Source organism: Odocoileus virginianus, unplaced genomic scaffold (assembly GCF_023699985.2).
Source record: "Odocoileus virginianus isolate 20LAN1187 ecotype Illinois unplaced genomic scaffold, Ovbor_1.2 Unplaced_Contig_8, whole genome shotgun sequence".
NCBI classification, from domain to species: Eukaryota; Metazoa; Chordata; class Mammalia; order Artiodactyla; family Cervidae; genus Odocoileus; species Odocoileus virginianus.
This window is the reverse complement of record NW_027224325.1, coordinates 82,800-106,648: the sequence shown is the minus strand read 5'-3', so window position 1 is coordinate 106,648 and position 23,849 is coordinate 82,800. Positions and strand designations below refer to the sequence as shown.

Here is a 23,849-nt window from a genome sequence, read left to right as displayed (position 1 = left end):
GGACGTTTTAATAATGAAAGCGCTAGGTGCTAGTGTCTCAAAAATCAGTAAAACTTTATTCGCTTCCATTCTTTCGCCATTAACAGAAAACTGGAGAAAGCAAAATGTTATGTGTTTACAAAGATAAATGGCCTCTTTACCCAGAGAAGATCAAAACCTCAAACGACAACGGGGAAGATAAAAGCACCCTCCCCCACATCCCCTGAGCTGACCCATGTCATCTTAGACAAAGCCTTCAGTCCACTGGCCAGGGACCTTGTATATGGCCAATTCAAGATGAGGGCCAAGAAATCAGACCAATCCGTTCCCGTGATAAAAAGTCGAACAGAAGTTACACCAAGGGTCAAGTGCCTGTATTTTTACAGGACACAGGAACCAGGCGGCTACTTATAAAAAAAACAAGATTCATTTCAGGCACAACTTTTTTATTATTTTTTCTTTTGTTTTGAAATCAGTAAAAGAAACTGGGTCCTATAAGCTGCAGTGATCTAAGCAGCAGCAAGTTTGTGCATTCGTCTTTTTGTTTTTGTTTAAATACGTTTAAATTATCACACTGCTGGCACACCTCATTTGCATGAAATTCTGCACCATACATACTAACTGTAGTAAAGTTACCCCCCCATGCCAGGAAAAAAAAAAAATACTACTCTGGAAGATAATTTTCACTGAAATCTAACCAAACTTCGTTTAAGTGGACTGTGACAAGATTATAAATGATATGAAAAATAACATTTTAACATTTGGCCATCAACTTAAGGAAATGGTTTGCCTATACAAATTTTGGTAATTTTTAATATATTCTACCCTCATATGGTCCTCAGAATTAAAGCATAATAAACAGAAAAGGAAAAAGAATGCAACTGAGTGCTAAGGCAGAAATTTTGCCAGAAGTAATGAAGGTAGAGTATATACTAAATATCAAGTGCAGAATTTCATAGGGCCAACAAGTTAACAGTCTATATTTTTCTCTTACACAGGCAAAGTGGATTTTGCAATTACCAGTTGCGTTAAATGCACCAAATAAAGCTCCTAAAATTGATACTATAAGGCGCCACCTTAAGTTTTCCAGGCTGCAACTGTGCATAATTTTAAAATGGTTTTCTTAAATTTATTTATTTTTTTAAACATAACACGAGGAAGGTGTTAAAACTGGTGTAATAGCTCAATAGAGTAAGTATTCCAGATTTTGGGAGGGATGAAGAGGGAGATATTCAGAACCCTTCACCAGAATCCCCCCAACTTGATCATAGTGGATTAATGATGTGCTTTGTGGATGTGGTTAGTCAATGACACCAGCTTGACGGATCTTTCTTTCTGCACCAAATCCCTGTGAAGAAATAAAATGGCAGTTAATGACCCAGGTGCATGACAATGGTTAATTTCACAATTCCAAAATGTAACATGATATATATATCACATATATGTATGTGTGATATTAATATATAATACCAAAGTATTACTCTCTATCACCACCAATTCTTTTGTAGAGGAGGAAATCTATAGTAAGCTCTCCTGATCTATTACCTAAACTATGTTCAAAGTATCAGAACATCAAGAAATGTTCCTCTTATTGTAAGCAACCATTATGTTAGGGGCTGACTCGATGTGCAGGGATCCTAACTGAATATGACAGTGATACTTGAAGCACTTTCGAAAATTAAGCCCTTTTAGCCATGCTAAAATAGGAGGACCTCAAGCAGTATGTTGGTTTATCAGCTGCCCCCATCTCCACCCTGAAACGTGTATGCCCTCCTACCATTGAGTTATCTGGTCCCCTTGGCTGACGAAGAACCATCAGGCGAGGAGCACTGGCGTCATCCAGGGTGATATTCTTCAAGCGATTGACCAACCTATCAGGTCGTGGAGCTGCAACAGCCTTGGGGCCCTCGCTATAACAAAGTCAAGAGATGAGAACAAGCAACTCTGGGTGGGAAGAAAGTACGTACATGCAGAATGTGTCTACTACCCAACTACCCAAATGACTCAGTGTTAATGAGGGGGGACTCTTGCCTCACCTAGCCAACTGGCTAGCAAGACAGGAGAGACAAGTTGGTTTATCTTTTTATTCCCAACTCAAGGAGAAGGAAATGGCAACCCACTCCAGTGCTCTTGCCTGGAGAATCCCAGGGACAGGGGAGCCTGGTGGGCTGCCGTCTATGGGGTTGCACAGAGTTGGACACGACTGAAGCGACTTAGCAGCAAGGTTTATTACTGTGTAGGAGCTGAAAGAATCATTTGGGTGAGGGTCATCCCTAGACCCTCATCCCTAGGTCCGCAATCAGAAAGACCAGTTCTGCAGACACATAAAACAAGGTACTGGGTAAGGAAAAAAAAAAAAAAAAATAGAAAAGGAAAAATATGAAGAAATATCTCCAGAGACTCTTAGCTCTTCTCATGCTAATGGTGTTATTAAAACAAAAACATAGTGCCAGAAATGCTAAACTATAAAATTTAGACAATGAAGAAATAACCAGAAAGTGGCAAAAGCGAATTACAAAAAGCAGTGATGGAAAGTGAAGAAACATGATAAAGCAGAGATCACAAGAGTTAAAAGACAGTCAAAGGAGGTTACTAATGAACAACAAAAAACTCACCAGACTCGCCAAACATTACAAGCACTGCACTTGCCAGTGCGCTGATTAAGAATCACTGAGAATTCCACCTCATCTCCTGCCTGTAGCTCAATGCCATCCTGAACTTCTTTCACATGGAAAAAGAGCTTCTTGCTATCTCCTACTTCATAGTTAATGAAGCCAAACTGAAAATTTAAAAAGACAGTAGTGTAAAAAAGTCACACCATAGGAGGGAAAAACTCACTTTCAGTGAAGCACAATGCTTGACCCTAATTAGAAGGGGATTTATAAAACATGGTGTCAATGCTGATGCCTGGGTTCTGCAAAACTTAGGGAAGAAATATATCTTTGAAATCATTGCCATTCACTCTACCACAGCCAGAGTAACAAAGGTTATCTTGTGCCTACACATAATGCATGAACTAAGCTACTGAATTAAGCAAAATCAGAAAAGTTGTTACTTGAACACAAGCTTGTTCTGTTTCCTTCCAAAATCAAGCTGGGTTACGGTATTACTAGAAACAGCCATACAAAATGTTATATTCACTGTATTGAAATTTTTAAAAAAGTCTTCTCTAAGGACTCACAGATTCCCTTGAGATCTTAAGTAACAGGAATAGTTTTGTTTGCCCAAAGTTTATTTTATGAAAACTTCTATATACATGGTTTCTTTCTTTGTGTAGTCTGCAGAAGCAGCTCTGAGCTCAAGTATGAACAACTCTTAATATGTCTTTCTATTCTGGAAGTCTCACTCTGAACTTATTGTCCCTGTTATGTTAGTTATTAGTACTACTTTTACTTTCCTTTTGCTACTATTGCCATTTTTTTCTCTCCATATAGTTTTTCAGTTTTTAATAAGCTCTTCAAATCATTGAAAAGGAAGATAAAGTGGAAATAAAAACAAAATGAATGTTGATGGTTCCTGCTTGGCTGAAAAATTTTCAAGGGTTTGGTTACCAACTCATAGAAGGATCCAGCTGGATCCAGAGGTATTACCACGTACCTGATCTTTCACACACTCCACTGTAGCCCTGCGCAGAGGTGTGATGTTGTAGGCCATAGTCTGTGCATTCTGGCCCAGAACACACAACTGGAACTTGACGCTCTCCCCTTTCTGTAGGCAGTCCCCTTTGTTGGCCATCCCAACTATGCCAAATGGATAGACCTCACCTTTCATATCCCCTGTAAGGAGAAACAGGTACAAAGTCTAAAAGCTAATATTTCACAACAGCCGTCTCTGTTGATGGTCCTAATAAATTTATAAATAATTTGCTAAAAATGTTATATTCACTAAGATTTTTAATACCCCAGAAATTCTACTTTAAAGCTTCAATAAAATCCTAAATGTTAAACACTACCATGAAAATAAAGGAAAACTTGTAGCTCATTGTCACTGTACTAGCTAATGAACAGCTTTAAGCCACGTTTATAGGGAAAATGAAAAACTCCAACAACACTATCACTTACCATCTCATTACCTAGTTTTAAAGCACTATGGATTGCTCACATGATCCACTGGATTATCTTCTTTCCAAGTGCACAATATGAATGAGTCAAAAACATTTCTGATCCATATGCAACTGGACATTAAACATGCCAAGCACCCAAGCAAAAACACAATGTAGATAAATATTTTGGCATTCCACCTCCTTTCTTTGTTCTGATTGTGGCTCTCTCAAACCTAAGACACTTTTCTCCTAGATGGCCTGTCACACTTTTTCTTAATGTCAGATAGTAAATATTTTAATCTTACAGAATCCTGTCTCTTTCACAAGTACTCAATTTTGCTGTTGGCAGTAAGAAAGCAAAGACAGCATGTAAATGAACAGCTGTGGTTGTGTTTCAAGAAAACGTTATTAATAAAGTCGTCTTATTTGCTGAGCTTTGCCCTAGAATAAAAAGTTGGTTGGAAGTCAAGGCAGGCTACAGATAAAAACCAGGCCAAAGGGTTCAGCTACCTATCAGTTCATCTGGATAGTGAATTCACTGAATCAACAAAAGTAGAAATGAAGGTAAAAATATCAGATGGAAGTAGTAGCTTCAAAATTGGGAAGGCATTTAACCATTCTCTTGACGATTATAGAGGTAAGTGAAGATTTTCTTCTCAAACTGAGAGAAACTTAAAAACTTTGAGGAGATACTGCCAATAGAGCAAGTCATACAGGAGTATTAGGGACAACTTGACTAAGTGACATTAGTAGTAACTACCATTTACTAAACACTTACTACACTGATTCATACTTAATCTTCATAGAACCTTTTGAGGTTGAAGATATCTTCATTTTAAAAATGAAGAAACTGAGCAAGCAAAGATTTCTCTAAGGTTGTACAGCTAGCAAGTGGAAGAGCTTATGTGCAGATCTAGGTCTGTCCAGCACTGAAACCCCTGGTCTTATATTAGGTTAGTTGTCTTCCTAAAAGAGCTGTTCTCACCACCAAGTGGGGAAAATGTGATCTATATAGTTCCAGAAAACTCCAGGCTTGGAGATTTCAGGAAAATTTCCTTTTCTACAAAACCTTGTTTTTAGACTATATTGCAGTGTTGAAGAGTAAGTGGATTAGGGGTTGGGAATGCAAAAAAAAAAAAAAGTAAGTAAAAGGGATAATCAAAGAGAGGAAAAAAGGGTATTTCGATGTTATCTCATGAGTTAAAGTTAGTTGCCCACACCCACATGGCCCTTTTAATGGTTTGATAATCATCATGGCATCATAGTTCAATAATGACTTGCTATAAAGTTAATTCATATTTGGAGATGTGCATGTATGAGGATACTGGTTTCACAGAAAAAAGAAATTCCTAAGAACCTCATGTGATAAAAGAACAGGTTCATCAAGGCTAATGTCCTCCTCTCAAATGACCTGCTCTTTCCACTTTATGTTCTTCTATGACTCCCAGATGGCACAAGATTTATTCTCTTTTTAAATCAAACTATCATCTTTGGTTGGCATTTCAAACCCTCTTATCAACCTCATCCCTATGGTAATTCTGCTATATTAATCATCCAGTGTTCCCTGCTGTATTTCTATTGCAAATCTGTTGGGTCTTTCTGGTATTGTTTGGAGCAAGGCATTACAGCAGTTCTCAAGGGAGTTGCCAAAGACTGGGGAAAAAAAGGCAGAAAAATGAAAAATAGGGAGCCGTGACCTAGAGACAAGTAGTAGGATCCTCACGGTATCCTGTAAGTAACAGACATAGTAAAATTTTACAGGAAGCAAAAATGTTTATAGAATTGAATAGTTATTAGGACATTTTGTCAATACTGATGTAAATAACCAGTGAATAATAGAGGAGAAACAAAATTGTATTAAACCCAGCCAATTGTGAATGTCTGATTATCAACCATTAAATGCATATTTTTAGTGTGAGATTTCGTTCTTAGTCTATTATAACTCAGTCAGTAGCTCACATATCAGTCATTTATTCACATAAATCCAGGCTGACCTCATTTCCAAGAAATAAAAAAAATAAAAGCCAAGCATGGGTAGGAAAATAAATCACTTCTTAATTCAGTTTTTAAGGACAAATGCAACACCACATTTTTAAATCTTTGAGATGCTCATCTGAAGGTAAGGCAAATTTCAAAACATGATAGAGATGTTCTTACCTTCGTCCACGATCTCAATCATTCCTTGGTATTCAGTCTGTGTTGGATCAACACTCCTCAAGGGGCGAATGACTTTACCAGAGTAGATGGTGGGATCAGCTTCCTCAGTAATGCCATTCACTACAGAAGAAAAGCATGTATACCTCTCTCTCAACAATTATATTGAAATGCTATTCCACAGGATTAAAAATCAAAAAGCAAAACTCATCAGGACAAATGTTAATAGAGGGCTAGCTGGCTGTCTGCTAGTCTTAAAATACTTCTAAACTATTATTAAAGATGTTCAAAGAATTAGTAAATATTCATATTTAAACATGTCTCACTCTCTCCTTTTTCAGGTGACCAGATGTCACCTTGTGAGATATTCCCTGGTCTCTAGAAGTAGCGGCAACCCCAATACTTATATATTCTCCAACTTATTTTATCTTAATGTCTTTCTGAACATACTACATATTTCACTCATCTTGTTTTCCAGTTCTTCTTATTTCTTCATTGCTGTACCCCCAGTATCTAAAACACAGCATACATCTAGGTATTTGTTAAACTGAATGAACATTCTTAACTCCCACTTCTCTAGAAAAACATCATGAGAAAGTGTTATTTAGGGAATTGTATTACATAAAACCCAAAAAGGAAGTTGTAAGAAATCAAAGATTCTAAATAGCAACGATTTTCTGAAGTTCCCTTTATTTTTCACATTTAAACTCATTTTTGTCTTCTAGAGGAATGCCTCCCTCCCTAACCCCATGGAAATTATCTTGGGGTTATTTTTGAAAAAGAGATATTGAATTGACAATAAACTCAAAGCAAATGACCTAAATAATCCAGAATAGTGGTTAATCCAGAACAGTGGTTTTCAAACTTCAATGTTCATCAGAATCACTTGAAGGATTTTTTAAAACAGGGTGCCCATCTCCAAAGTTTCAGTAGGGCTGGGGTCAAAGAACATGTATTTCTTTCTTTCTTTTTTTTTTTTTGACAAACATGTATTTCTAACAAGTGGCTAGGTGATGATGCTGTATCTAGGGATCACACCTGGAGAACACTGGCCTAGAACATTAGGGTTTTTGCTCCCTCTCCCCCCTTACCCTTCACCCTTTTTCCTAAAGAATAGGCCAAATCATCAGAAGTCACAATTCATTACCTGAGTGTGTTTTGTTCACTTTTTCTGCACTGACTTTGTTGCCTTTTCCTTTGGACAAGCTGTACTCGACCATGTCCCCCAGTTCCAGGCTATCAACATCACCAGAGAACTCACTACAGGGGAGGGGAAGGAGATGACATTAGAATAAATATTTACCACAAACATCAACAGGAGCAAGCAGCCTTTATTTCTTTTATTATAATATTCATGATGTGCTTACAAATTGGATACAGTTTTAAGCACTGACTCATATGATCTTCAAGAATATGCTATGAAGAGGTACCTTTATCCCCAGATTCAAGATAATGAAACTGAGATGCTCGGAGGTTACTTTCGTTCAATAAAAAGATAATAAAAGTTACACAGCTATTAAGTGGCAGAACCTGGATTCAAACTGAAACCGTATGGTTCTAAGAGTCCATGCTATGGGCTATGGCTAACCACTATGCTATAATACCAAATCAAATACACAATTTTCTGATAGCAACATATAAAACAGAATTCTTTTACTGAAGTAGACAGGGTCCTATACAATGTTCAAAGCAGATACAGGTCTTCCCGTATCTTTTGACCACATGTTTTCTATATAGAGGTAGACAATTAACTTTATATACTGCCAAAATTTTACCAATATGAAATCTGAGATTAAAAACTACGTAGCCACCCAATATTAATATTTTTGACTCCAAAACCAAAGAATGGAAGCTCCAAGTTCCTAAAAGGCAATCCTTACCTGTAATGGAAAAAGATTTCCTTATCATGATTGGCTGTTTCAATAAATCCAAAATTATCCTTCAAAGTTGCCACATAACCCAAGAGCCTCTTGGAGTTCGAATTACGACCTAAGAGTCGCACACAAGTTGCAATCTGCTGTCCAGGCCTCTGTTTGTCACTAATACTAAATTCAACCTGTGAAAAATAAGGATGCTTACTATGACATTTCCACATTAAGTGGAAATGACAACTCCCCCAGACCTTGCTTTCCACTTAAATATTCTGTATAAATAATTTGATGGAACAGAACTGCTATTTCTCATTCCATTTTCCATAAAGATCAAGTTGTTCTCCAGTGTTTATTCCTTACAGATGTCAATTTCTTTAAAGGAGGTCAATTAGAAAACCAGACATTTCAACCAAGTACAACAAAAAATTAACTGCAAGGTAAAAACCTTTGGTATGATTTTACTTTGATGTTTCAGTGACTGTTTTAACTTTCTTACCAATATTATTTATTTTAAATAAGGTAATTCTTTTGACATATCTAATGCTTAAACACTAACTCCTCAAAAATCTTTTAACAAAAGTTTGTTAGACCCTATTCTAATTGAATAAACTGCTTTTAAATAGGAAGATGTTCATATATTAAACTTGTAAGCACAAAAGAATTGTAGCAAAACTTGATAAAGTTTAAAGAAACCATTTTTCAGGATTTAAGATTAAGATGATAACCTTTAACTCTCCCTCCCTCTCCTTTCTCTGCTAAGAATTATCTTGCCTTGTCTCCTATTTGAGGAGAAGTAGATCCTTCCACATCCTTGGCTTGAAAAGCAATAGTCAATTTCACTCCACAATCATCATAAGCAATAATGCCATCCTCAGCTTCCTAGAGATAGAGACAGAAAACAATGAAAAGAATCAAGAACAACTGAAAAAACACTATCAGCACAATTACAGTTATTACAGAATCCTGAGCCAGAGAACTGGCAGAAATTTCTTATCCAGGGTTCTCTAAAATACATATTTTTCATATGAATAAAAATATAGTCTTACCTTAACTCAAGGCCAACTCAATCTGCTGTAATTTGGTCTTAAAGTCTTACCCTAATTTTAACATTGAGGAGGGAGAACTTACTGACAATATGTCTATGCTAATTTTCACAGCCAATCAGAAATCACCTCCCCGAAAGAAAAAGCCCTATCTTCCTGTTAAACTAACTAGTGCTTTATAAAGAAACCTTGAGACTTTCTCATCTGTACCTCTAGTCCGTGAGGAATATCCTTTCCTCATTTATCTCCACGGTCCTTAGTGAAACTGTCCCAGATGCTGCCAGTTTAAAAATTAACTTTTGACAAAGATCCCTTACTGACCTTTTACAGTAGCATTTAAAATTGTTTGAATTAACCTGATTCTATACAATTCTTAATCTGTTACTTAAGAGCAAAAATAATATTATGGATAGCTTCATATTTAGATTCAGTGGGTTTTTTAAAAAATGGGGAGTTCCAATATGTGAATTCAGTCTACCAAAATTTCAAAGTTTTAAATTTCTTGGATGACAAACACTATCATTTCAGATGAGTGGTTCTAAACTGGGAGTGATCAGGAGACATTTGGCAGATTCTGGAGACATGTCTGACTGTCACACAGGGGGAGAAAAGATACTGGCCTCTAGTGAGTAAAAGCCAGAGAGGGATGCTGCTAAACATCCCCAAACGCAAAGAACAGCTACCCACCTCCTCCTACCCAAAGAATTATCCAGCTCAAGATGTTAATCTTGCTGAGATTAAAATCTTTGCTTTAGATTGATTCACTGTTCATATTATAGGGGATTCTGGAAGACTAACACTCCATTATTGTATGCACAGTGGTTTCCTTTAAAGAGAAGAGACAAACTGCAAAAATCACTTTGATTAAAACTTACCTTTTCTTTGCCTTTATTTGGGCTAGTGGTTTTAGGATTCGAAAAAGTGGCCTCTTTTTCTACAGTGCCCAGAAAACGATGATCTGAATGGGAGTGGAACGAAACCGTGCCCTTGGGAAGTTTTTTAATCCTAATAGCATGATTTCTTTGGGCAGACAGCATATCCTACAAATGAGAAAAAAAGTAACTTAAAACTGAAAAAGGAAAGACCAAGAAAACCTCTCATACTTTTCTCAAAAACTACTCACAGGAACCACAGTAAACTCTACTTCATCTGCAATATGAAGCTGGTTCCCATCCAGAATTTCACTGAAGTGGAAGAACATACGAGCATCACGATCCACACACTTGATGAAACCAAAACCATCTCTCATGGCAGCAATTACACCCTGAAACCAAAGTAATACTGGCTGTGAAGGCTGTCAAGACAACATTCAAGTTTGGAAGTATCACATTAAATTTGTTAGGAATTAAATATCCAAATCTTATATTCACATTTAAAAATTTCCATTTAAATACAAATTCACTGATTTCAGTAAAATAATCTCTAAGCAACTGAGACTCCCCAGATGCTACTCCTTGGCCAATAAACAGTAGAAAAATTATTTCTGAAGTAAATGTATGCAGCACATTCCATTTAATTTTCTTTTTTTTTCCATTTATTTTTATTAGTTGGAGGCTAATTACTTTACAATATTGTAGTGGTTTTTGCCATACATTGACATGAATCAGCCATGGATTTACATGTGTTCCCCATCCCAATCCCCCCTCCCGCCTCCCTCCCCATCCCATCCCTCTGGGTCTTCCCAGTGCACCAGCCCTGAGCACTTGTCTCATGCATCCAACCTGGGCTGGTGGTCTGTTTCACCCTTGATAGTATACTTGTTTCAATGCTATTCTCTCTGAACATCCCACTCTCATTCATTTAATTTTCAATTGTCAAAAATATTGTTTTACAAGATGAGGAAACTGAGGTCGAAAGAGGTTAAGTAATTTGCCCAAAGCACACAGCTACTAATTGGCAAATAATGGATTCCAAATAATGCCCAAGCTTTATGACAGTTTAACTTCCAGAAATGAAAAATCTACGGAACAATACTTCAAATACCTCAAAAGTCAACTAAAGGCAACTTCATAATCTCAGTTTCAAAAATCTTTTGACTTTAGGCACAGGAGGACCTAAAATTTAGGTTTGAAAGATAAACTATATAAAGTTCCATTCCATCCTCATGTTTTTTTTCCCTTCATATTAAATTATCAGCTCTGTAAGGGCCTTATATCCAGAATAATTGGACATGACAGGTACATGAATAGTTACTGAAACACAACTATAATCAACACACCAATGACTTACATATTGTACATTTACATATTACAATTACTCTATAATCAGTTTTGAATATAGCCTAAGCTACGTTCTGACATTTAATCCTTGCTAAATCCTGATGATGTTCTCCACACTGTAAAGCAAAACAGATATAGGAAACTTTTTTTTGAAAACACTGCAAATGTCAAAGAAGATCAGCTCTCCTAATGGTTAACAAAAGTCTCAAGAAACTTCAATTTTCATTGAACATATCCAGTCCTACTGACAACACTGGGAAATATTACAGATCAGCAGTCCCCAACTTTTTTGGCACCAGGGATCCATTTCATGGAATACAACTCTTCCAAGGACCTAGAGGTGAGGGGTCGGGAGGGGGTTCAGGCTGTAACGTGAGCAATGGGGAGCAGAAGATGAAGCTTCGAGAGCTTGCCTGCTGCTCACTTCCTGCTGTGCAGCCTGGTTCCCAACAGGCTAAGGACCAGTCCAACGCCCTGCTGTAGCTATTAACTCTAAACAGCACCAAATGTATATTACATTTGATAAAACTAATTCATGAAAGCTGACCTTTTAAAATATGTTTGGGCAACACTGGCATACATCATTTACAGACATATATTCACTAATAAAAAGTTGCAAGTCCTACTGTAAAAACAAAACCTACTTTGTAGAGTATTTTATGGAACAATCTGGAAAAATCTACTTTCTACAAAGATGAACTTAAATCAACTCAGTCTTCATATTTAAGGGCCACAGAAGCACTGGCTCTCAAAAGACCTTAGAAATCATCCTCTCCAGATTTCCATTCTAAAACCTTCTCACATCTATTTCAAGGTAACGGGGAGAGTAGGGTGTCAAACCAAGATTGATTCAATGTCTATATTCTTAATCACCTTAATAAAGTAACTTACCCAATACTGTCATGCCTCAAAGAATTTTCAATACCACATCACAAACTTACATATAACATTGTCCCACCTACCTTCCACATTGGATATGAATCTAATAAAGTCTGATACTTACCATCTCTCTGGCTTCATTAGTGAACTGAAATGTATTTGATAGAACTTCTATGTTGGTTGCTCGTTCTAATTTGTCACGACGGTCTGTTGAAATATTAAACCTAACGTGGTCACCTTCCAACAGGGTCACCTTGGATTTTGTATCTTTGTCTCCAAAGGGAAGTTCTTTAGGAATCACAAAATCAACTTTGATGCGTCCTGGCAATGGGTCATTCTGATGAGAAGGAAAAACTATTTTAGCTGGAGATTTCTCATCCTTCCTAGTTCTAAGTCAAACAGAAGAACACACAGTAAACCCATGTTATTTATAATAGATAATTCCCTAAAGGAAAAAAAGGTGTTGAAAACCTATGTTCAATTTGAAAGCTTTTGTGTTCTGTGGTCACATGACACAACCATGAACTCATGATACTGCAGTTAAGATTCTGCACTCTGATACTAAGAGATTTTATTTAAGGAAAAAAAAATTCAATCTCGTTTCATGTTTTACATTTCCTTAACAATGATACCACTGGTCTCATCTCTTCACTCCACCCAGACCCCATACATACAAAAAACCCAACTGGGGCCCAAGCACACACACATGGATTGTTCACCCCCCCCCCCCCACCGCCCCATCTAACCAGCATTTTTTTTTTGGTCCTTTTCTCCATATCACCCAGTTAAAACAAACAAACATATTCATGAATGTCCCAATGGTTTCCTATTTAGTTTTAATTCTACACATGAAATACTTAATACTTATCACAAAATTACATTAATTGAATATAATAAAACTTCTGTATACCACACCATATTACTCTATTTCTGATGAGGCAAAAGATGACTCTCCTGAAAAAGACTATTTACCTGGTTTTTACTGGGTACTTTGGGGATAACTTTGGTTACAGTTCCTTCAAAATGTTCAATGCTGATATCTTCAAAAATGACTGTTCCTTGAGGCAAAAGTCTGACATCTGTTGCAACTTCTTTACCCTAAATAAGAAGGGAGCAAGGGGGGCACACATGTCATTTTAAGTGTTTCATAAATTTTAACTACTTATCTTATAAGGTCAAAGTCAAGTTATTTAACTATCTTACATTTCGGTCCTTGATTGTGAATTCCACGTCATCTCCAGGCTGTAAGGATTCTAAGTCACCCTTAAATTCACTATAGTGAAAGAATATCTCCTTTACAATATCTCCTCTTTCAATAAAGCCAAACGCCTCCTACAGGCAAACAAATATGAAAAAAAAACCCAGCAGGAATATTATGCACTATTCAGCATATATATTTATGATTACAATTTACAATTAAGAAGTCTTTTCAGTGGCAACATTATTATTTGGTACAAAAGTCTAATATTAATACTAATTAAATGGTCATTTTAAAGAATATAATTAGTAACCAGATTGCTTTTGAAGTTAATATTTTTTAAAGAAAAGACAAAGAGGAAAAACAAAGCCTTGGGTTTTAAAGACTTAACACAGCCAAAGAAAAAAACTCAAGTTTGTCAAATTTGATGACACTTACTTTCATGGCACAAACTACTCCCTGATAGCGAGCTTGTTTCTTTTTCAACAGCATAATATTACGAGCACTTACAGCACCAGTACTGGGAAAAAAAGAATCAGGTCGGGATGGTGGGGAACAAAGAGGGGTGGAAAATGCATTGATTTGGTTAGATATGATGACTTTAGAGAAACAATAATTTTCTAAGCCCTCAAGACTTCTGCATCATCACTAATATTAAGATTTTCTAATACACAATCCTTTTCATATAGCTTCACGTGCAAAGGACTTTTGCCCAACTTCCTAGCTTTTTAAACTGGGCACATTTATATGTAACCGTTTTTCTTTTGGGCTGTTGAAAATAAGTCCACAAATTGGCTGCCATCAGATGGGGAATGCTAAGGTTTTAGAAAGGCTATTACTTGAACAAACAGAGTAGGAATTATGTATTGCAAACAAACATATGAGGAAACAGAGATAAATAAAAGATGGCCCTGTTTGCAATGAATACTGTAGTAGCTATCCTATCAATCATACAGCAAAGAAACGTGTAATGCAGCGATTATAGGAGATATTTGCTAAGCTTTAAAAAAGTGACATTCACCTCCATTGAAAAGAGACGTCACATGTTGCTAAACTGTCCCCATCTTTGAGCAGCAGCATGTAGATCTGATAGTGACCCCACTGACTGTAGCCCACCAGGCTCCTCTGTCCGTGGAATTCTCCAGGCAAGAATATTGGAATGGGTAGCCATTCCCTTCTCCAGGAGATCTTCCCAACCCAGGGATTGAACCCAGGTCTCCTGCATTGCAGGCAGATTCTTTACCTCTGAGCTACCAGGAAGCCCTTAAAGATGGCACAAACTGTCTAAGATGGAAGAGTATTTGTTGGTGTTGTTTTTAAGATCTTCAGACCAACCTATTGGTCTATTACTTCCCTTAATTCTTCATGGACAAAGTGTAGCCCAATTGTGCTTTTTATTTCAGAAACTTAACAGAAGATGCTGGAAAAATCCTATGTGCTTTCACAACTCACTACAGTGAAAAGGTCTTATGTAGAGCCAGATTTGGGATTGAAATGTCAATTTAAAAGCTGTGTGACTTTAGGCAAGTTACTTTATAAGAACATACCTCACTTTACACATGGAAGACTTATCAGGTAAGGCTGTTCTGAGGATTAACAACTGTACATAAATATTTAGTACAAGAGCTTAGCACATTCAAGACTTTATTTAAAGCCCTTTCATTGGCTCCCCATCCACCTCAAGCCCTATTTCCTACTTAATGAGGTCTCAGACTATCCATACCTGTAACTCAATCTGATTTCTTCTAGTCTCACAAGAGGTAAAGCTCAAGGCTAAAAATTCTGCACACACCTGGAACTTTATTCTGTACTGCCACTGCAAGTCCATTCCCAGCAACTTCTCCTATTTTTAAGTTCCCTTTGTGCTTGTATCTATCTTTTCCAGTCTAAAGTAAAAATAACCATCCCTGGGCTTTCTTAACTACACTTTCCTTGACTGCTTATGCCAAGGAATTCAACAGCTCTATTTCCTGCCTGTCACTAGCTTGTTTAGATCTATACATACAACTACATATTTAATATCTTCACTCACAGACACCTCAAATTCAAAATGCCAAAATAAGCATAATTCTTTTCCCACCCTTAATCTTTCTGCTGTACCTCCTAAGTCCAGTTACTGGTATCATTAGCTGTCCAGTAGCCCAAGCAAGAAAAATGGCATTTGGGACTCCTCTTCCCCTAGATCTAATAAACACCTCTATCAAGTTATTAAAGTTGGTGACTTTTTTTCCTCTTATGTGACTTGAGTCCTATACCCTACAACCACTGGCCTATCCATATTAGACCTGTATCTTTCATATTAACTCTCACATCTCTGCCTCTTGTCTAGAGCATCCCTACTCTCCAAAAGCCTACCATCCCCACCACTTCCAACAATTGAAACCATACTTCCCCAATTAAAATCCTTCAAAGATTCCCGTTACTAATGAATAAAGTTCAAACTTCATCTTTCTATGATCCAGTCAATTCAATCAACTCAAACTTCTGGCCATTTTACCCAAATGCTACTTCCTCTACCCAGAATGTTTTTCTCATTTCCCTAGTGACTCCTCATCTCAGAGTGTGCCTCAAGCACTGCTGTTTGGCAAAACTTTCACGGATCTCCAGTAGAGATCCTTGAAAGTTCTGATCATATTTTAATTATCCTCCTATTTCTGACACCTTGCATAGTGCCTATCATAGAACTTGATGCTCAAATGTTTAGCTGATGAATAAACATTTAAAAGATCATGAAAATTATCCAGATTTACAAGTCAGGTTTTTGACTCACTTCAAACTTCTTACTGCAAAAAGAAAAAATCCACTGAAATGGGAGAAAAGAACTTACTGTTTATTGTTATCAATTACAAAGTTTATTTTATCTCCAGTTTCCAGCTGAACATTCCCTTCAACATCTTCAGGGGTGTAAGTCAGATAAAACACTTCCTGTGAATTAACAAGTTATTATTACTATATTGCAGGATGCATGTTCACTGTATAATCTGACTTACTTTGTTAAATACTTCTTAAACTGGCATTTAAAACCGAATCTCTTAAAATTAAATGACTTTTTGACAAGTACATTAACTTATTCATATAAACACACTTTCCCTCCAAGGTGCTGATGACTTCTGCGAGTCCACAGCTGAGCAGCAATCCAACTTCAAAAAGCTTAAACACGTGGAAGCATTTGCCCAGAGGCTGTAGTTACATTTCAAAAAAACAATTTTTATATAAGGCATTCCAAACAAAAAAGCTGGAGTTAGTGCTTAAAAGGAACCAGAAAAAAGATCCCTTCCCACAACCCCCACAAAAAGTAAGTAAAAGAAGCATTTTACCTTAATGTTCTAACTAAGGTCACACGTGGGCAAGCTAAGACACTTGGAAGTCCTATGGATTTTTTTTTTTTTCTTTTTAAAGTTTTTGATTATGCTGCACTCAAAGCCTCTTTGAAACCAAATTTAAAACTGATTTTTAATCAACTGCAGCTTACGTTTTCTATTTTGAATTTTAAAGTACGCTTATAGATCACATGGTGGATCAGGCAAAGGTTTAAGAAAAATACACAAGTTTACCCCATTACGTTCGTAGCATACACTCCCTGTTGGACTCTGACCCGGGGCAGCTGGAGATTTACTCTCTAAGTTGTGAGGAACAGCGCACACAACCTACCAGTCAAAAAAAAAAAAATTTCCATTGCTAATCATTTCAGGAGCAGCACTGTGCAATATAAACTGAATTTTAATATCCTCTATACTATACACAGGGATGCATTTTAATATGATCCACAGAGGATGTCATGCTGCCAAGTTTCAAACTTACAGTACAGAAACAGACTGTAAGTATAGACTTAGGGTTATATGTAAAAACCCAAATGACTCTTGACCTGATTTTTATTTCAGGTCAAGAAATGCCAGTGCTTCTGATATACTTTTAAAATAGTAACTTTTATATACTATAGCTCTCTTGCGTGCAAACTGAGGAGATGGGGTGAATCTTCCTTTTCTAATGTGAAAGATATGCAAATTCAGGGCCCTAAGAAAATATAAAGCATCAAAGTCACTAACTTGTCCATTAATTCGTTCTTCAGGGAGGATTTCTTGTTTTATCTTCACCAGTTTAACAGCAATGGGTTTCCCAGTCCGCCGGTCAGATGATACTTCAAATTCAACATCATCTAAAATAAAGAGTGTTATATTTGTTGAACTAATTCTGGGAAAATGGTATCTCACTTTAAAGTTAAACTTAATGCCGCATTTGAGTTTTTTCTCTAAGTGTAGTCCCTGGACCAATGGCAGCAGCAGCAGCATCACTTGAAGCACAGAAGACATGTAAATTCTCAGGGCCCACTCCAGACTTACTCAAAAACAGACTCTGGGCATCAGGTACAGCTATCTATGTTTTAACAAGCCTTGTAGGTAACTTTGATACACACTGTTTTAGAACCACTGCTTTAGACTAAGTCATCTCAGTCTTAGTTTTCACAGCACTTACACATACTACAAATGGTGCAACGTGATGATGATGTGATTTGGCAAGCTTCCCCCCCTCCCCATTAAAATCCCTCTATACCCTCAGTTACTTCATCTGTAAAATGAGGATTAACCAATATAACATTCTTGTACAATATTTGGAATGCCAAATATTCACGTTAACACATTATTGACCAGAGACGCATCAATACATTTTTAGAGAAAGACAATCAACATCACTGTTCAAAGTCATTAGATCTTAAAATTTATAAAAAAAAAAAAAAAAAATTTATCACAGGTTCATTACACAAGTTACGACCGTCCTTATCATTCATTTTGCTCTTTTTTTGTGCCAACCCTGTGTATATTATAAATGCAAGTTTATCACCATAAAAATTTTTTAAATGATACTGCAAAATTTTGAGTGAAAAATTTTTTGGTGAATTTTACACAGATTCTTTCTCTCACTATCTGAGAGACATATATACTACTGGCTCAGAAGATGACAGTTCTTCAACATATAGTTCAGATGATGTGACTATTAGACCAGCAAAAGCACAAAAACCCTTAGTGACCGATTCCGATACAGAAAGTGAAAATGCAACTCCTGGTGCTGGAGGAGACTCCACAGGTGTGTCAGGTGGTAACTACTGAATGGAACAACCCACGAAGTGTTAGTGAAACGACAGAACTAATTTCTGGCCAGCCAAGATAAAAATATCAGACACTGGTTTCTGCAAAAATCCCTCAGTTAGTAACGAGTTAACTATTGCTCTAACTTTTTTCTCAAAGGTATTTTAAAACACACAGAGACCTTGTAACTTCAGTCCTTTAATAAGCCACACTTTTTCTACACATGAAAGTAATTTCTATGGTGTCAGCCAAAATGAATTTCCATATAGTCCAATGGTGACATCGTATAAGTTATTTTTTTTCAGCTACTACCCAAGCTAGGACCTGGCAAAACAATTAAGACTAACATTATAAAAGTTTAATATTTTACTGGCTTAAAACCCAATAGCCAAACAATCATTATTAAGGGGAGTAACAAATCTACCAAGTATTTACTTAAAATATATTCAAAGGTATCTTTTACTAAATTACTCTTTCATCCCTCAAAAAGATCACCACCACAAGCGAAATCAGGATTCTGCTGATTTATATAGACAAACTTCAGTAATTGGTACAATAAAAAGGCCAAAACCACAGCACTGTTAAGAATATGCTGATATGCAAGAAAAATTTGGGATCAGTTTGATAAAAAGGAGAACCGACAAATTACCTCCTACTTTTAAGTCCTGCAGGTTGCCATTATACTGTGAACAGTGGAAGAAAAGTCTAGCTTGACGTTCTGAACACTGAATAAATCCATAAGAGGTTAGCAGTTTTTCAATAACCCCAGTTTCACGCAGTGCTGCTGAAGTACCATTGGGGTACCCATTATGTCCATTGTTGTGGAGAAGGTTTGGATCAAAGCTCATCTGTTAAAAAGAGAAAGAACTCAATACATACAGATCTGTACATTCTCTCTGTAGCATACTAAGTCTGATTAACAAATTACTGAACTTTTAATATGAAAAGGCAAAGAAAATAAAGGTAATACAAATAAAGGGAAGATTATGTGTTTTTATTATGGAAATGTTAATTTAGCCAATAAAACATTTCAGAGGAAGTAATTCAAATTATTTTGGGAAACAGTCCCAATTTATGGTAGGATTTTCACATCCCACAAATCACATTTCTGGAGTTTAAATATAAAGACAAAGCAACCACGTAAGTAAAAGCTGCCTTTAATTAAATTACTAAAACAACATCATCAGGACAAAGGCAACTAATATTCAAGAGATGGAAAACCAAACTACCAGGACATATCATTAAGGAATTTATTAATACTTATTTTGAAAGATAAATAGAAACCTTGATGCTATTTGGTAAGCCATGCATCTTGAAGGCAATTCCTTAAGTTAGTAAAAAGAATAAAAGAAACCTTCTATGCAATACTTATTTCAAACCAGAAAATGCATGCATACTCAGGTCTTTTAATGGAAGATGACTGAAAACAGTGAGTTAGACAAGAGTTTTCTAAGAACTCCAAGACAACAAAAGCTCTTCAATCCTAAAAATAATCAATCACTTCATAGGCACAATTAAAAGAAATCTTTTCATTTGTTTCAGACACTGATGAAATCTCCAAATACTGTCATTTGTTTCTATGATTAGATAAAGCAAAATAAAACATTCTTTAGTAAAAGAGGGGCTATTTAAATGCAATGCACCTATTTAATCATCAGATACTGTCTATCACAGTGGTATTTCATTTTATTTAAGTGAAGCATGACATAGGACAAAATCCCCAGGGAAAGTCAGGTCTATAACTGATCTACTATAGCAACATACCCACATCTTTACAACTAGTTTCAGACTTTTTCATTGAAAATTTGACTCATAAGCATTTTCACTTGTTTGATGTTGGGCATAAGAATATTTTTCATTAGAAAAAAAAGACCACTGAAATTATAGAAAGATAAACCCAAGTTTCAAGTAGTTAAACACTGTGTGGGATAGCCAAATCATGCAAAACATGTGATGTGCAAAAGCCATCACATCTATAGGTGGTTAGTTCCAGTTCTTTCATGGTAGACACTGTTTTGTGCTGGATGTGTAGTAACTCATTTAATTTTTACAAAAGCCCAGGAGGATGTAATACTGTCCCTATTTCACTAATGATGAAATAGACAACTGAAATTAAATGACTTGCAAAAGTCAAATGACAGAGGATTCAAAACCATATGCACAATACAGACTCTAAACTAGGGCATGTCAAAGTGAAGTTACCCAGTGATCTGGTTAAAATACAACATCTGACTCACTGGCAGGGGCTTGAGATTCTCTACTTCTAAGAAGTTCCCAAGGGGATACCAATGCTTTTAATTCCTGGACACCCTCTGAGTAGCAAGCCCTACACTACTAAACTTACCTTTCGGGATTCAAGGTGAAGGAAATGCTTAGGGAAGTTAGAAAGTGAGTTTGCAGGGTATTTCAATCAAACTGAGTGATGCCTCTTAGTCATGCTCTTAACACAAAGAAAAAAGCTAGGATGACTGCTTCCCTGACTTACAGATCTCTGATACGTGGGGGTCCTCTTTTGTTTTTTAGTCCCAGATGAGGTAGAAGATGAAGATAAAGGTAAAGAAAGTGAAGGAGGGGCTGCAGGAGGGGGATGAGGATCGGATGACACAGTAAAAACGTTCTCCATCTCAAACAGCTGTGATAACATAGCACAAAGTTTATAACTATCATCAATAACAATTTAACACACATTTGACAGTCAACCTGTGTATCTTTACCTTTACCATTAGGTTACTTTAGCAAAATAGAAATCATTTAACCAGATTTGTATCAACAAAATAAATTATAGCATTAACATTAAAAGGTCAAACTGAAATTTTTTGAAGCACTTACTTAATCCTGAATCCACAATATTTACAGTTTTTAAAATGCTGTAAGGACTCTGGTGGTTGCTACAGTGAGACAATTGAGCCCAAAGTCTCCAAAATGTCTCACAACTTCACACAGAATCCAACATTCTCAATCACTTGCCTCCCTAAAGAAGGTTATACACAGGATAATTCAATGGTGTGTAGGAAGAAAGAATCTTAACTAGAATAAATATATTTTGTCCAGAGATAACAATTAGCTTTTAAATGGTTACTATGTATTTATGGAAAAGGCTTTGCTGAATTGCTTTGTCAGATCATATCACAGGTCAAACATAAAGTATTCTGAGGTTAAGAGTGGAGAGCCTCATAAGAGATTGACAGTGAAGCCCTCGTTTATTTACTTTCAGCATATTAAGTTTACATTTCCCCAACTAAGTGCACATACAAATTTAGCTATCTAGTTTAATTAAACTCCCTCACAAATAGAAAGTGTTGAGAAAGATTCCTAGAGAAGAATCTTAGATAGAAGATAATGCTAATAAAGCAAGCAAAGGCAGAGTACTGGGAGCCAACACTCCTAATCCGGGCATTAGTTCTTGTACTTCCACATTATGAAATAAATCACCATTAATGAGATCTGACAAGTCTCACAAAAAACTAAGATCAAGACTGTGATACTTCGCCACCAATAGTAGTGATAAAACACAAAATCCATGCTGTGCCTTAGATGTTAATTCATGGTAGTATAAGGTTTTTAAATGAAACACTTACAAACTAAGCATCCAGATATGTATTTTGAGTGAGGCTGGAAAGTTTCTGTTAACAGGTAAACTACTTTTAAAATACTGCTTATTTTATCTTTGTCCTATTTGTACCACTGATTTGTAATGCAAGTAAAGTATAATCACACAATTTATAAAAATATACACATGTACATTTTCAAATTAATTTGAAAGCCACTATTCCACCATCACTGACTTAGATCATGACTTTCAATCTCTGCTTTCTTCATGTTTAGACTATAGTTCTAACCATTCAAGTAAGAATGCAATGATATGATCTATAATACATAGGGCAGCAAGCTGCAAAAACCACATTTCCAGTCCTAGCAGTGTAGCTAAAGGTAGGAGGTAGTAACTCATTTTTCTCACCCTAAGGGAAAATGAACCAGAATCAGAAGGGATTACAGCTGTCATTTCCTTCTAAGACTAAACTGTTCCCCAGGGAGGGTACTGGAATTTAGCCTGTATTGCTTGAATCTCATTGCACTTTTAGATGTGCACATCAAAACAGAATTGAAACAGAATCTCTCCTTTCTCCTAGTATCTTAAGTTTTTTTTATCTACCCTTTATCCAATTTGAGAACTACTTTTCAAAAATGGAAAAACCATGTATTATTCAAGCAACTTTAGAGAAGACAGTATGTTAACTCTTAATAAAATTCCTAATAGTACACTTAAATTCTTTTTTAAACAAGCACCAACAAAACTTTAAAGAAAACACCATTAGACAAAATGGTAGGTTATTTAAAGAAGAAAAAACATTAAAACCAAACAATTACATAAAAAAAGAAATTCAATGGAAAAAGCAAGTAGCTCAACAACAGATGCTTGTTTATAAAAAATTAAAGACAGCAACAAAAAAGGAGGTGGTGGTAGGAGGAACGAACCAGTATATAAATGTTATTTGGCTTTTTTAAAAGATAGGTGGAAAAATCTATAGTTGCTCAATTCATAGCATAAAGTATATTTCAGATGAACTGCATTAAATGCCTTAACAAATATTAAATAAAAACGCATGTATTTATAAAGATTTTGGAAAGGGGACTTTCTAGATTTAAAGTCAAAAGAAAAAGATGCAAGGCAAAGGATCGCTATTCAGTTATGTAAAAAGTATAGACTTTTATACTCAAACCTAAAAAGAAGAAAAGCACATGCAAATACGTAAGTGTATCATTAAAGAATTTAAGCAAATCAGTTAAGAATTAAACTACCAGAATATATGCTTCATGAGAACAGGTACTTTTTGTTCAAAGCTAAATCTCCAGTGTTGCACAGAGTTTAGCACATAGTAAGCACTTATTTGCTGAACTGTGGAAGACAAATAAACTAAGTCTTAAAAGATTATTCATTAAAGACAAAATATATAAGCTTCAATTGTGGCAAGCAAATATTCAGATAAAAGCAAATTATTCATTTATCAAACTACCAAAGAAAAGATTTAAAAACTTTGAGAAAGTAGGTTAAGAACACGCTAATATTTTTTCATGGTAGTAAACTGGTGGAATCTTTCTGAAATACAATTTAACCACATGTACCAAAACAGGGGTGTTTTCCTTAATAATTCTACTGCAGGAAAACTATCCTGAGGAAATGTGAAATGTGGACAAGGCTTTATGCACAAATGTGTTCACTAAAATGTTTTAATAACAAATTTCTAGAAACAATCTAAAGTTTAACAATGGGTCAGTAAGTCACAGTAATGTATATAATTGCAAAAAATATTTATATGATTTCAACTGGTATTTTAAAAAGGAAAAGACCATGAAAATCAACTTTAATACTCACAGTCAA

The 23,849-nt window shown here is 35.9% G+C and overlaps 1 protein-coding gene across 3 annotated transcripts in view; it reads right to left on the bottom strand.

Moving 5' to 3' along the window:
* Positions 1-30: 30 nt before the first annotated feature.
* The window catches only part of CSDE1 (cold shock domain containing E1), a 35,562-nt gene continuing 11,743 nt past the window's right edge, over positions 31-23,849 (bottom strand). The window contains exons 3-21 of one of the 3 annotated variants that reach the window (XM_020875880.2): positions 20,955-21,101; positions 19,119-19,317; positions 17,432-17,541; positions 16,940-17,032; positions 16,213-16,310; positions 13,824-13,905; positions 13,391-13,519; positions 13,160-13,285; positions 12,312-12,524; positions 10,213-10,353; positions 9,965-10,129; positions 8,818-8,925; positions 8,056-8,231; positions 7,323-7,435; positions 6,179-6,298; positions 3,577-3,755; positions 2,595-2,758; positions 1,757-1,889; positions 31-1,327 (exon numbers count right to left, since the gene is read on the bottom strand). In XM_020875880.2, coding sequence (XP_020731539.1) covers positions 1,280-1,327; positions 1,757-1,889; positions 2,595-2,758; positions 3,577-3,755; positions 6,179-6,298; positions 7,323-7,435; positions 8,056-8,231; positions 8,818-8,925; positions 9,965-10,129; positions 10,213-10,353; positions 12,312-12,524; positions 13,160-13,285; positions 13,391-13,519; positions 13,824-13,905; positions 16,213-16,310; positions 16,940-17,032; positions 17,432-17,541; positions 19,119-19,317; positions 20,955-21,092 — 2,535 coding nt within the window. In that variant the 5' untranslated portion in view covers positions 21,093-21,101 and the 3' untranslated portion in view covers positions 31-1,279. The remainder of the gene's footprint in view (positions 1,328-1,756; positions 1,890-2,594; positions 2,759-3,576; positions 3,756-6,178; positions 6,299-7,322; positions 7,436-8,055; positions 8,232-8,817; positions 8,926-9,964; positions 10,130-10,212; positions 10,354-12,311; positions 12,525-13,159; positions 13,286-13,390; positions 13,520-13,823; positions 13,906-16,212; positions 16,311-16,939; positions 17,033-17,431; positions 17,542-19,118; positions 19,318-20,954; positions 21,102-23,849) is intronic. The other 2 variants (XM_020875881.2, XM_020875882.2) reach the window with 2 other exon arrangements.